Source organism: Mandrillus leucophaeus, unplaced genomic scaffold, assembly GCF_000951045.1.
Source record: "Mandrillus leucophaeus isolate KB7577 unplaced genomic scaffold, Mleu.le_1.0 Scaffold69, whole genome shotgun sequence".
NCBI classification, from domain to species: domain Eukaryota; kingdom Metazoa; phylum Chordata; class Mammalia; order Primates; family Cercopithecidae; genus Mandrillus; species Mandrillus leucophaeus.
The window spans coordinates 2672603-2687196 of record NW_012107474.1 but is presented as its reverse complement, the minus strand read 5'-3'; the positions used below and the strand labels follow the sequence as shown (position 1 = coordinate 2687196).

General features: G+C 42.9%; 1 protein-coding gene across 4 annotated transcripts; it reads right to left on the bottom strand.

Moving 5' to 3' along the window:
- Positions 1-324: 324 nt before the first annotated feature.
- On the bottom strand, positions 325-11843 carry LOC105555555 (splicing factor U2AF 35 kDa subunit). 4 transcript variants are annotated; one of them, XM_012002545.1, is made up of 8 exons: positions 11681-11843; positions 8727-8793; positions 7811-7877; positions 3068-3117; positions 2813-2911; positions 2017-2150; positions 1834-1926; positions 325-618 (listed from the first exon to the last, which is right to left on the bottom strand). In XM_012002545.1, exons 4-8 carry the CDS (start codon positions 3095-3097, stop codon positions 471-473), a joined length of 504 nt encoding a protein of 167 aa, XP_011857935.1. In that variant the 5' UTR covers positions 3098-3117; positions 7811-7877; positions 8727-8793; positions 11681-11843; the 3' UTR covers positions 325-470. The 4 variants fall into 4 exon arrangements, with proteins under 4 accessions (XP_011857935.1, XP_011857934.1, XP_011857932.1 ...); XM_012002544.1 differs by lacking the exon at positions 8727-8793 and having other exon boundaries at positions 11681-11772; XM_012002542.1 differs by lacking the exon at positions 7811-7877 and having other exon boundaries at positions 11677-11762.
- Between the last annotated feature and the right edge of the window lie 2751 nt (positions 11844-14594).

The window sequence follows — 14594 nt, the reverse complement described above, 5'->3', positions numbered from 1 at the left end:
TCATCACAGGATCAGCCTTCTTCCCAACATCAGTGCAGTCTACAGTGTGCCTACTGATTGCAGCTAAGCACTTCATTAACTAGTTACAAAAGAGACCTCACAAGCCTTTCTAGGACAGCTTCGAGAAATTCTGGATTATTTGTTAACATGTGGATAACAAGAATGTTCCCCTCACCTGGTATGTGTTTTAGTTCATGCCCTAAGATAAAAAACACGATTCCATTCAAAGTGGCAGATGAATATTAATCTTTACCTCCAAGATGACTAGCAGATTTATAGAGAGAAATTTAAAGAACTTCCACAAGAAATAAGTTACACCACGAATACTGTTATCACTACAAATTTTATTCAGAAACCCATCTTTGTATGTTTTTTTTTTTGTTGTTTTTTAAAAAAAATTCCCCTTATGAACTGGTTTGGTCAATCAACTACAACACTTTCTAGCAGACATAAGGTAAAAATGGCATGGCTCAGAATCGCCCAGATCTTTCGCGATCTCTCGACCGCCTCCTGTCACGCTCCCGTCCGCCGCCGCCTCCACCTCCGCCACCGCCACCGCCACGACCACGGTCTCTAGACCGAGAACGACGCTCCCGGGATCGGGATCTTGATCTATGCCTGCAACCAAGGAAAAGAAACAAAACCATGCCATCCAAACCAGAGCATGCAACACACAGCCACAACTCACGCTTCGAAATGCCACGCATCTCCTCACGTCAACAGCACTGATAAAGAAAAGCGCTGCTGAGGAGACTGCACGTCGTGACCGAGAGGAGCCCTGACTTCAGGTGTTAACAGGAGAAAACAACATGCAGCTTAGAAACGAACAGGTGTATACCCTCCACCTTGTGTCTTCTTCTAGAACCGACTCAAAGGATCACAGGAAATCATAATGAAAATGAGCTGGACATATCCCATCTTCAACCCTCACTGACCCCACGCTGCAGGCGCTCAGAGCTACTGTGTCCATCAGGCCGGTTTTTGGGTTGGGGAGAGCAGGGCTGTTTTTCTTTTATGCTTCTTTAATGCTGACCATAAAACAATCACCACCCATCTATTTCCTAATCCAGGTTTAACAGAAGAGGGATGAGAACCTCTCCAGACTCAGGACTCAAGTCGGTTCGACTCTGACATCTTGATTTTCTCTGCTCTGTGACCTGGCTGTCGGGCATTTAAATGCAGGATCAGACCAATGTGACCACTGGGCCTGATTCTGCCAGTGTCCTGAAGGGAGAATGCCGCCGATCCCAAGACATAATGAAACGCCCTAAAACCAACCAACAAAACCAAAAGAAACCCCAATGGACGTGAAATATTTAAAGCAAAAGCTTTTCCGACCTGCGGCCCAACACAAATTCATCAACTTGCTGAAACCATTATGAGATTTTTTTGTGATTTAAAAAAAAGTTATCAGCGATCATTACTGTATTTTATGTGTGGCCCAAGACAATTCTTCTTCCAATGTGTCCCAGGGAAGCCATCCCTGATCTAAAGGAGGTCACAACATCTAGTCTTCTTCTTCTTCGTAATATCTGGGAGAATAAACTGCATGTCACTTTCTCCACGAGCCTCATGTCTGTGGCCTCCCAGCTAACCGCCCTCTCGCTTGGTTACTAAGGTCTGTCCTCTACTTGAGAAGCTGGATAATGAAGTTACCTGGGTGCAGGTGAATATTCTTCTCCAAAGAGGATATTTTTAAATATGTATTATGTTCTAAGCAACTGCCTTTTGAAAAACAGAAATGACACCTATGCCACATTTTTTTTTTTTGGAAGAGGGGGTGTGAGGGGAGAAAGAAGCCACCGAGCTTAACGATGGGCACAGGATACTCACTTCTTGCGACGGCGCCCATACAGCTCCCGCCGCAGCTCTCTGGAAATGGGCTTCAAATGCATGAAGTTGCAGAAGCCGCCTCGTGTGCATTCTCTGTGGGTTGGAAGGAGACACTTACTACCTTGTGTGCACACAGCCCCGGACTGCCCTCAGTCACCACGTCACTGGTCGCTCCTCACTCACCCCATCTCATATTGACGGCAGCAGGCTTCTCTGAAGTCCGTCACGGGTGACAGCTCGGCATGGATCGGCTGTCCATTAAACCAACGGTTATTCAAGTCAATCACAGCCTTTTCCGCATCTTCCTCACGGCGAAACTGAAAAGACAAAAACAAAAGTGCTTGCCATCCACGCTTTAATGACACTTTCTCAGTTACTGATCCAAGTATGTATCAGAGAGATGTACACACTCAGGGATAAGGTGAAATAGTATTATAGGATAATTTTAAAATATTATAGTATTATAGGAAAATGTAAAATTTGCAATGAGAGTAACGTCAAGATAGTCTAAGATTTAGCCAAATGTTGCTTTCATTTTCAAATTCAACTGGTTAAGGGAGCAAATATGGCTATGTAAGCAAAGTTTTATTCACTAAAAAAGAAAAAGAAACCAAACATGTGAGTAAACCTAACTTTTCCTTAGTCCAAACAGCTTCCAACCAACAGGTACTAAATATTCTACACTGGAATAATGATGGCCGTGGTGTACCATCCGTCCTTCAGTTCTGCTGGCTGGGTGCATGTGCAGGCCGGCCACTGCCATACACGACACAGCGGGTAGGCGCTGAGCCAGTGCACCCGAGCCCTGCTGTGCACCCCAGCATCCAGGATCTCAAGGTGCACAGCGGCAGGCACCTCATCCTTGCCTGTCAGCCTTGGCCCTGCACACTAAGCGGCCACACCGCCATCTCGCTCTCGCCTGTTGGCCTCGGCCCCGGCACACTAAGCAGCCACACTGCCGTCTTGCCCTGGCTCCTACCTTGACGTACACGTTCCCCACCAGGTGGTCTCCCAGGTTGTCACAGACGTTCATCTCCTCAACTTCCCCATACTTCTCCTCCATTTCTGTAAAAACCTCCTGAAGGGAGATCACAGTGGTTTAAGACTCGTTATACATTAAAAAGTGTCATTAGATATAACTCATGTATGTTTACTAGCGGAGAAAATATTAAATCCTTCCAGACAGATACAGAAGGTCAACAGGTGTATCAGTTACAGAGGTCAATTCTCTCACCTCAAAAAATTCATCATAGTGTTCCTGCATCTCAACATCGCTCACGGCACCTGGAAACAACAGAAATCTTGCTGGTTAGAACATGTTAACTGAGTGAACTCTTGTGCTTAAACTCAAACCGCTACAGTAACACACATGAGATTATCTAGAGAAAAGCCTGGCAGAGCTGCACTCTGCAGGAGCACTCAGGAGACTGAGCCACATGGCTACTTGTGAATGGTGTCAAGTGTGGTGACATTGTAAATGCCCCCGTGACAGTCTCGATCCTGGCTACTAAAATGTTAAAATCACAACCAGCTTTAATCAGCATCAAAAGGGCCACATTCTCAGAAAGTGTGAGGAAAAAGGTGACTCTCAAACTACCAATTTTTTTTTACCCCAAGATGCAGTCTTGCTCTGTTGCCCAGGCTGGAGTGCAGTGGCACCATCTCAGCTCACTGCAACCTCTACCTCCCGGGTTCAAGCGATTCTCCTGCCTCAGCCTCCAGAGTTGCTGGGACTACAGGTGCCCGCCACCAGGCCCGGCTAATTTTACTTTTATTTTTATTTTTAGTGGAGACAGGGTTTCACCATGTTGGCAGGCTGGTCTTGGAACTCCTGACCTCAAGTGATCCGCCTGTCTTGGCCTCCAAAGTGCTGTGATTACAGGCATGAGATACCACACCTGGGCTCAAACTAAGAAATATTAGAACTTTCTTCCTTTTAAGATTTAAAGTAAAGGCCAAGTAAGCACACTGATGTCTTCCCTTCTTCTATAAGTTTAAAATGAAACCTGAAAGCAGGGTCAGTGATTAAAAGCTTATGATGCTCCTAACTAGTCTTTTATGGATGGCCAGCCATGGTATGCTCTCCAGTTCTTCCTGACGTGATTAAAACCCAAGCAACCATGAAGACTCGGTAGGATAGTTACCACTCAACATTACAGTATTGTGGATGCCCTCAAATAAAGGGAATGTTACAATGTTTTGCTGATGAAAGCTTTTTTTTTTCTTTTTGAGACAGTCTCACTGTCGCCCAGGCTTAAGTGCAGTGGCACAATCTTGGCTCACTGCAACCTCCACCTCCCAGGTTCAAGCAATTCTCTGCCTCAGCCTCCCGAGTAGGTGGAATTACAGGCACCCGCCACCATGCCCAGCTAATTTTTGTATTTTTAGTAGAGATGGGGTTTCACCATCTTGGCCAGGCTAGTCTTGAACTCTCCTGACCTCGTGATCCACCTGCCTCAGCCTCCCAAAGTGCTGGGATTACAGGCGTGAGCCACCGTGCCCGGCGCAAGCATTCTTGTTTTATATTCCCAAACTATTTTCATCAGTTTATTCCTCATAATTCACATGTATTAGGCAAAATCATGTCTGTTGCATGGGTAGATTCTGCAAATTTACACTCTATCTCCAACATCATTCTATCAAATTTAATTAATTTTTTTTTTTTTTGAGATGGAGTCTCTGTCCACTCTAGGCTGGAGTGCAGTGGCGTGTTCTCGGCTCACTGCAACCTCCACTTCCTGGGTTCAAGCAATTCTCCTTCCTCAGCCTCCCAAGCAGGTGGGGACTACAAGCACGCACCACCACGCCTGGCTAATTTTTGTATTTTTAGTAAAGACAGGGTTTCACCATGTTGGCCAGACTGGTCTCAAACTCCTGACCTCACATGATCTGCCCACTTCAGCCTCCCACAGTGCTGGGATTACAGGGGTGAGCCACTGCGCCTGGCCCATTCTATCAAATTCTATGTTCAAATTCTAGAGTTCTCTAAACCTGAGAAATCACAGAGCTGGTTCATCAACAAACATGTTCAAATCAGCTAGACTAGGGGCTGGCAAAAGCCTGACTGGTTTCCACATTGGGTCGGCTCCCTTAGCCCGTGCACCCAACGTGGGCATCTGACTGCTGGCACCAGGGTCTTTGAGCTTGGTCAAAACTTTTTATCTTTTTTTTTTTTTTGAGACGCAGTCTCGCTCTGTCTCCAGGCTGGAGTGCAGTGGCGTGATCTTGGCTAATTTTTGTAGTTTTAGTAGAGACGGGGTTTCACCATGTTGGCCAGGATGGTCTTGATCTCTCGACCTTGTGATCCACTCGCCTCAGCTTCCCAAAGTGCTGGTATTACAGGTGTGAGCCACCGTGCCCGGCCCCCTTTTTGTCGTTAAAGATAAAAAATAACTTCTTATTTTCTAATTCTGAGAATGATTTAAGTTCACTTTCTAACCCATCTGGAGCTGTTTTAGTTATTTTTGAACTTCCAGGAAACTACTTTGCTTTCAAATCCAAATTTTATTAAGTGTAACTACTCGGACAGCCTGCCAATCACATCACAGGATATCCCAATTGAAAAGCTACTGGGAATGTACGTTCCTCCCTGAGCAGAAATCAAGTTATAAACGGCCAAAGAAGCCTGTTCCAAAGGGTGGATTTTACTATTTCAAATTCATTTCCTTTTCCACATCACAAAGAATGTGAAGAGGAAAAAAATATCTACATGCTCAAAGTTTTAGCAGCTTTGAGAAACGGTTTTGTGGTGATTATTTTAAACTATTAGCTATATTTATTCTGCTTAAAATGTTTCAATCAAAAGTGACTTAAAAGGCAGAGACAAGTGCATTAAGATACGATTAAAAACTTATTTATGACTCAGCTTATGTTAAATACAACTTGGAAAATGAAGCAGTTTTCTTACAGAAATATCCTTCTTAAACTGGGATTGATAGTTAACTTTAACCCATACATTTGATGCTTATTTTTCTACATACTAAAGGGTATGTCAAAAAGAGCCAGTAATTTTAGATAACTGATTTCTTCCTAAAATGACGAATTAGAATTTCATCTAATTTGTACAATCTGGACCCCAGAATTGGAATATAAGGTAATTGCTAAACTTTTAGTTTGTAGCATATGCAAAACAAAAGTGCTGTGAACTGCAAATAAAGACACAAAGAAAACTAATACAACATTCTATTGTCAATAAAGCATACACAGTCCCCAAATAAACGATCAGGGCAAAGAATTAATTACTGTTACTTAGTCATCTACTTCCATTCATTTTTATCCCAGGGCAGGATTGTTAACAAAAATTATTTAATAAGTGCATATAGAAACATTTCCCTCCACCTATTGATCTTATTTCCTTAAAAACAAAAGAAAACAAACAAACAAAAAAAAACAGGTATTTTAAACCAAGGGTTACCAAGTAAATCCTGCTACCATTCGACTCAGGGAAAGAAATCTCTACTATCAGGTCAGTATTAGCACTGAAAAGCATTTAGTGTGTTGGCAGGAAAAGTTGACGAGAAAATCTCATCCACACATAGAAATGTGCACCACTGTGCGCAAGGAAGCACAACCCCGAGGCCTCCCAGTGCAGGGCCAGCTCGAGAGGGGATGTCCCCGGGATCATCTACCCTGTGTCGGTCACCCTATTAACTGAGGGGCTCTGGTTCGAGGGTGTACACAATTTAGGCTTGTAGATATCCAAGGGTACTTGGATTTTTACTGCTTTAAAACAGAATGGTGAATGGGAAGTGTCTGTCTTTGGTTTGGACTTTTTGATTTTAACAAGAGTCCAGGTGTTCATTTTAATTTATCCATAAATGACTGAATTCCAATGATTCTATAGTTGGATGGCTGTAAAAATCAAATTTTAGTTTTCTGAACTTTCCAATCATACTCATCTGTATCTCCTTCTCTAAAAATTATCATTAAGTAAACATTCACAACCTAAATTTAATATTTCCCAGCACAGGAAGAAACTGGTAGTATCTACTGAATGCCCAATTTCGATCTATTTCTAAATGGAGCAAACCAATTCCATCTCCTAGAGTTGGAGACTGTATCCAGGCAGTGTGTGGGCAGAACGGACAATCTTTTCTGCCAAGGGCCTATGTGAGTGGAGCACCCCTACATGGGTTAGACGGGTCAGCACGGGGCTGGTGGGTGAGGAACTCAGGGGTCAACGCAAGCTGCAGACCCTCATTTGGGGAACGCTCTCAGAACAATGCCCTCACAACTAAAGGGTGCACTCCAAAATGGAGTTCAGGAAAAAATGGCTAATGAGAAATAAAATCTCAAAAAGTAACTTCAAAAGTTTGCTTTTTAAAATTCCAGAAAGTGAGAGAAACATTCAAATATTGTTGCTCTTAAGAGGGAAGAATATGACTCGACGTTTAATTCCAGTACGTTCCCTCTAGGATGACGGCCAAAGTAAAGGAGGAGTGGGGAGCAGCAGCTCCAGACTTTTTTTTAGAGACGGAGTCTCGCTCTGTTGCCCAGGCTGGAGGGCAGTGGCACGATCTCAGTTCACTGCAACCTCTGCCTTCCGGGTTCAAGCAATTCTCTGCCTCAGCCTCCCTAGAAGCTGGGATTACAGGCATCCGCCACCATGCCCAGCTAATTTTTGTACTTTTAGTAGCGATGGGGTTTCACCATGTTGGTCAGAATGGTCTTGAACTCCTGACCTCATGATCCACCCGCCTCGGCCTCCCAAAGCGCTGGGATTACAGGCGTGAGCCACCGCGCCTGGCCCAGCTCCAGACTGTTTTAAAGGGCACCCTTTCCAGTTACTTTTTCCCTTAACACACGGTGGGAGTTCAAATCTCCAACAGAGGTTTCCGTGGGGTCAGTGGGACAAAAGCTCCTTGCCACCTCTAGTGAAACGTGGTCCTTGACACTAGCACGGCAGACCAGATGGAGTGGACGCTGAGCTCTGACACGCAAGCCCAGGGAACCGGGGAAGGAACTTGTATGAACTTACAGCGCAAACCGTCAGCAGACTGGGAAGAGTTTTGAGGGTTACGGTAAATGTTCAAGAGGGCAATGGTCTGAAATACAAAACGCAACAACTTTATATTATGGAAAATTAAAGGTAAACACTTAACCGGCTGCCTCTGGCAAGTGCTTCAGTTGAGATTCAGTGCTGAAAAAAGAGCAAGTTATTTTCTTGAGAAGCAGAGGCGTTTTCTTAGTTGGTGGCTGTCTTGAAATCCCTAACACTGCAGTCTAACAGAGGTCTCATGATATGCCAATCTTGTACTTCTGCTTACAGAACGTGAAAACTCTCCTTTTTTCAAAATTCCAATTCAGGTAAAAGCACAAATAGTTTGCCAGGCTAGCACCAAAATGTTCTCAGATGTGACAGAAAATTTTTAATGAGCTCAGAAAGAATAATGCTTACATAAACTGATGGAAAAAATTACTGTATTAGAGAAATACAATTGTTACATATCATGAAATCTCCACTTCCTGGAGGAAAAATTATAATGGTGAAATAAAACCCACACTTATTGGGCAACTTACCTTATTGATTCCTTAATATTCCTAAGAGTTTTAATTTTACAGAAAGAACTTAATAAAGGCCAGGGGTTCAGTCACTGTGAAGACCAATGAACGGCTCAAAATGTTCAAATTCATTTCACATGGACGGACCTGCTCTCATGACAAATGTCAATCAATGGAGGTGGCCGGGCCAGTGACCTTCCCTAGAAGGGAAAAGCCTCCTGAACGTGGCCAAGTATCAAGTTCTTGCTGTGTGCGCCAAGGAGTTCCAGCACCTTGTCCTGTTTGCAACAGCTCTATGTCAGCAGCTCAGAAGCCAACATTATTTGTCTCAATTAAGAGTGGGCTCTTTAACACCATTGTTTTAAAAAAATTTCTCCAACTGTGGGACTTACAGTGTGAGCCGTCAGCCGTCTGTGCACTGTTTTGGGGATTACGATAGATGTTTTGAATCAAGATGGTCTGCGGGGAAAAAAAAATAAAAAGGGGAATTCTACTGGCTGCTGTGCATATATTAGACAATTGCAAAGAGACAATTTGTTTGCAAATGGCTAAACGTTTGTTTTTTTCCCGCAAGTCAGACACTTGTCTTCTGAAGAGTACACCAAAACCATCATATTATGAAAACAGAGTTTGAGCAGTGACTTGGGTCAAGTCAGCCAGCAACCAAGAAGGAACTGTATCGTTTTGAGTAGTCCCACGTTTTCAATGTTAAAGTGTTTAATGCAAGATAAATAATAGAATAGTAACATTTTCTTGTCCTTCAAGCTAGCAGACACCAATATGTGGAAAAATTCACATGATAATCATATTCCTCACACAAGATTTTTGAAAACCAAATGTGTCACTCAGCTGTCTGCAGTACATCAAGTTCTCTGGTCTCCTAGCAAAACAGGCACACCAAACAGGTTTGTCAACTGTCATGGACACCCGGCTCTGATTTACACTTTCTTGGTGGGATCTCTGTTTACATAATACAATAGCTTAAAACATTTGCTCTTTTCCGATCCTTCTTTTAAGGAAAAAAAATCCTTTTAGCCCTTGTGCTTTAAACTGGATCAGGCAGACTTGAAACCTTACACTGTACCGTTCTTCTTAAAATCAAGTTGTCTGAAAAAACAAACCATGTTTAAGTTAGTAGGCTAATATATTACATGAATCTTAATGTCCATATCACTGTAAGCAGCTTATAAAAAAAACCCACCCTGAATTATGATTTACAAGCTAAAGCAATCACTCGCATGATTTAGAAAAATGAATTTTTAGTCTCAACAATATCCATGTGAAGCAGTTTTGTAAGTGGTGGTTTTGCAAAACCAGCCAGCTCCAGTTCTAGCCCTGTTTAAAGGGGAGTGGTTGTTATGAAGAGTCCCTCAGTCAAAGGTGTGCAGCTGGGAAGCCCACCTAACAGGGAGGTCTGACCAACTGTCCACACTGAACCACTCAGACTCAAACAGGCACCTGCATCAGGGCCCCATCTCTCCCCTAAGCCGTCAAGTACTGCCCTGAGTCAACTGAACTCAAGCCTGGGAAGCCTCCCAAAGCTGACCTGACTCAGCTTTGAACTGAAATGACCGTAGCATGACAACTCTGATGAAAAGCTAAACTGAGCCCAATTATTCAACAGTAAAATTCAGTTGGTCTCACTCAGGTATTCTGGCAGTGGCTATTTAATAAAGGAAGCTTAACGTGAAGAGGTAATGCAGTCTAATGGGAAAGCCAGCGGTGGCTAGGATTGCCTAAAACCAACCCAAACCAACCCACACATCAAACTAGGATGCTTAAGCTGACACATACTACTGACCCCATCGAGCTCCAATGGGCTCTCCCCACCACTGATGTGGAGCGCCTAAATTAACTACATTTCACACGCTCAGGTGATCTATGATCCAGAAAAACATAAAGAAAGTGCCTCCAGCCAGATTAAAGACAACTTTTAGAATAGGGAACAGTTGATTTCTCTCGGCCCAACACTTGGGACACTCCCCAGAATCAAAGCACTGGGTGAGCACCTGAGATGCTTGGTTATAGCACGATCCACGGCCACTGGTTTAGTTAGCGGAGACGCGGTTCATAAATCAAAACATTAAGGAAAACCCAATTACAATACGCAAACAATTTCAAACTGCTTCTCCAAGATTTTGAAATTCATAAAAAGAAACACATTTTCAGAGCTATCAAAAGATAGACTGCTGTTGTACTAACCACTTGGTAATGAGGATGATGGAAGGAAAAGACATCATCCTCTTCCCTTCTAAAAACGCCGTGTGCTATGGGGTCATCCATGGGCTTCAACCAGAAAAAACCCACGTTTCCTTCTCCCAGCTCACTTCCACCACGTGGTAGACTTTCTTAAATGCTGACAGAACATGTATACAGACAGATGTGAGCTCTGAGGCAGATGTGAGCTCAGAGGCAGAGCTGGCAGCTCCCGGGGGCCACACACTATAGCTACTCAACAGCTCAGAGGCTGCACATTTAGACTTCAAGGCTGGGTTAGAAGGAGCTCCCCATCTCTCCATCTGGAAAGATGTGGGCACAGATTTTCAAATTTCAGGTTTTCTCATCAACTTGGGCACAAGTTTTCTGCTCCTATTAGAGGTGCCTTCTCCCTTTAATCCATAAGAGATCCTTTATAGTGTACAAACCTTTGCCTTTTCTTCAATTAACCAAAAATAAAACTATCAAAAATCACAACTTTTGATTGAACTGAACTCAGAGCAGATCCAAGCCCAAGATAACAGACACTCCTCAACTAACTTAACAGACCTGCTATGAGTAGTTTACGGCCCACTTTCTACCTTCCAGTTTCATTTTTCATGTTTCCATGACACGACACAACTCGCTGTTTCCTCAACTAGTGGTGGGAAAGTGAGGACGTAGCTAGGGAAACTGGAGCAGCAAGACGGGCCTGGTGACAATCATGCCAGCTTTTAAGGTGGCTCCATCACCTCTATTGCCTGGAGACAGCAAAGAGCAGAAAGCCCACTCCGTGTCCACTGGTGCCTGGAAGAGGCTAAGCCAAGGCTGGCATGGCCACCCCCTCTGGACCCATGTCCATTACAGGGGGTAGGGAAGATGGCAGGGCAGCAAATATCAGGCACAGCCAACACACGAACATCAAAAACTAACTTTTAAAGTTTCTCTAATGATAAAAACAAGGAGTGGTGGCTTCAGGCCTTCCACTGGAAGTGGCTCACCTGCCTCACTCTCATTAAATAGAAGAACACACTTATTAACACAAATGGAAAATGCAACCACTAGAGAAAAAATGTAGAAATTAACTGTCTTTGAAAAGAACATGAAGTTTTTATAATTTACATAAAAAAAAAACAAAGGGCAAACAAACCTGGCTAAACGTCGGTTTATTGTGCAACCGAGAGCACCTGTCTCCATGACGACATGCTCCAATTTTGAAATAAAATGAACAGTTGACTCTGTAAGGGAAAATAAGAGCTGATTATTTTGCTGGGAAGATATCAAACACATGGAAATATGTCAGCAGCATGACATGTACTATCAAATTACTTTCAACCTTTCCGAAACATGACACAGACTTTTTTCCGTGGTATTAAGCACCTCCTCTTCCTTGCTGTATTTTAGGATAACTTAACTTCAACTTCCCCTTCTTCAAACACAGCACCCGTTCAACAAAGACTGTTCTAACTGGAACCTGCCTCCTCCTCATTCAAATCCCCTCCACATTCCTAACTGCACAGCTGTTCTGTTTTTTTCTTAAAGGGAGTACTAAATTAGTCTAAAACGAAATATAACTTTAGCCTAAACTTAACTAAATGTTCTCTAGTTCTCCACGATGAAGTTCTCTCTTGAAAACACTGGTGTAGTGAGGGTTAAGATCCCAACTCTGCTACCAGCTGCTTGGGCTTGAGCAAGTCACCCTAGCTCTCAGATGTCATCTGTAAATGATGACAACGCCAATGTGGCACTGTTGGGAGAGTCAGAGCGTATGTGTGCTTCACATATGGTGCTCATGAAGTGCTATCATTATCTAAGGAAAATGGAAAACGAAGTTGAGAATCTCTCTAAACCCATGACACCAGACCAACAGGGAGTTTCAAAAAATAGGTCTGAAGTAAATCAATTCTCCTGGTCTCAATACACTGAAAACAAGCTATTAGGGGACTGACCAAACCCCACCTTAGGAATCACCTAACGTCACCTTCTGTCTCTATTGCAAAACCCTTCCTTAATACTGTTCAAATACGCTGACAATCCAGATCCATAGCCAATGGAACCAGCAATCATGCCGATGTGCCAGCAACGTCAGGGAGGGAAGCTGATCTCTGATGAATTAGGACATCTTACTGGACAGACTCCATTCAAATTCAATTTTTTTCTTTTTTACCAAGTGCCATTATGTTTTAAACAGTCAATCCAGAGTTAAGATCGAAGGGCCTCAACCTCAGTGACATTTGATGGACTATGAAGACTGACTAGCCACTGATTTATCAGGTAGCAGTAAAGATGGGAAAGTCTGAATTTATCAGGAGAGGAAAGTGATCATATATATTTGTAAACTTATCGGTCTTGAGATTATCTAACTTGATTAGACAATAGCATATCTTTAGGAAGTCATCTAAAAATAAAGAAAGTTTATTTAAAAACTACCTCAGAATGGGCAAGACCTGGGCCTCAGCAATTAATATCCAGTTATTCCATACAATTAAACCACAGACAAGCTATTAGGATATGCTTGAATCTAGAAAACATCTATAACTTCAAACATAAGCTGAATATTTTTTAACTGGTAGAGACCCATATTCTATTCTTAGCTTAAATAATAATTAAAACAAAGTTAATAGGAACCAGCAGCTTCATTTTTTAGGAGTTGATCCTGTTTCCTGGAAGCTAAAACCCCACGTCTCCCTGAAAAGAAAACACAAGTCACCTAGATTAAATAATCAACTTTTCTGAATTAAAACCATGATCTTTACAGTATAGCCCAATAGGTTGAAATGTGGTTGCTTATAGCAGAAACATAGGGAGATAGACTTTTATAAGACAGAAGTCATGCCACATGCAAATATGAAAAGGCAAAATTAAGGATGCCCCAGTCCTGTATGTGTTAGTTCTTCACCCTAAACTCAGAAGAGCCTCTTGTTCCACTAGAGCTGGTCTATTCATTCGCCAAGATCATACCGTGAGTTCCTTAAGGATTAATATCCAAATTTTCCCCATGTTTAAGTCTCCAGAAACTGGCCTGTAGTTGACCCCCACTCAATGTTTCTGAAGTGACTATAACTGGTAGATTTTGGCTTAAAATTTTGCCAGAAAAGAAATATAGCCTCCTCATCCAAACAACACAGGAGATTCTACCATGTGTGAAGAGGACATTTTACAAGATAGACTCCATCCTGGAAAAGAGAAACATTTTAAATAGTTTTTGAAAAAAGTGGTTCTAAAAACATCTATGACAAATTTAGGGGTTTATCATTAAAAACATAAAGTCATGTTAACTTTGTATGGCACTGAAGAATGCCAAGATAACTACTTGAAGAGGAGATTAAGCCAGATGCTGGGTCTTTAGATTTTCAAAGTAAGAATTATCCTTCAAACGTCTGAAAACATTCCCTTTAGTCTAAACTACAGCCAACTCACTGGAAATTAATACGTGCCAAGGTGGTAATTATACAAAGCTGAAATTCAATGTTTTGCTTTTAACCTAACGATTGATTAGGGAAGGCATGCAACCTTAAGGAAAAAATCGAAACATTTTTTTCCTTAAATCAGAACTGTGTCTTCAAGAAGTCACCGACTTACAAGTTTTCAACTTAGACGATGGGTTTATCTGGGCATTAAAGGCATTTTCGATTCATGATGGGTTTATCGGAACGCAATCCCATCGTAAATCGAGGAGCACCTGCATTTTAAGAGCGGATCACGTCTCTTGTGGTTAGACAGTTAATCCAGTAGTCTCCACCATACTTTTCCTTGTCATATGTCCTTATTGCCGGCCCCGTGGTCGCTTAAACAGGCAAGAGGCTGGCTAAGTGGATAAAACACCAACGCTTAGGACCCTAAGTTAGATAAGTGACTGAATACTGGCAAGGCTGGTACCAGAGCTTGTTCGACACAGGACATTCACAGCTCAAAGTTGGAGCAAACGTGTCCACATCGAAAAGGCCCGGATGCTCCAGGCAACTTTCAGCGCCGCTCGAGGCGGCTTCCGGGAGCCAGCGGCTCGGAGGCCCGGACGTCGGGCGATCAGCCAGTCCAGGCCTCAAGGCGGGAGAGAGCTCCGC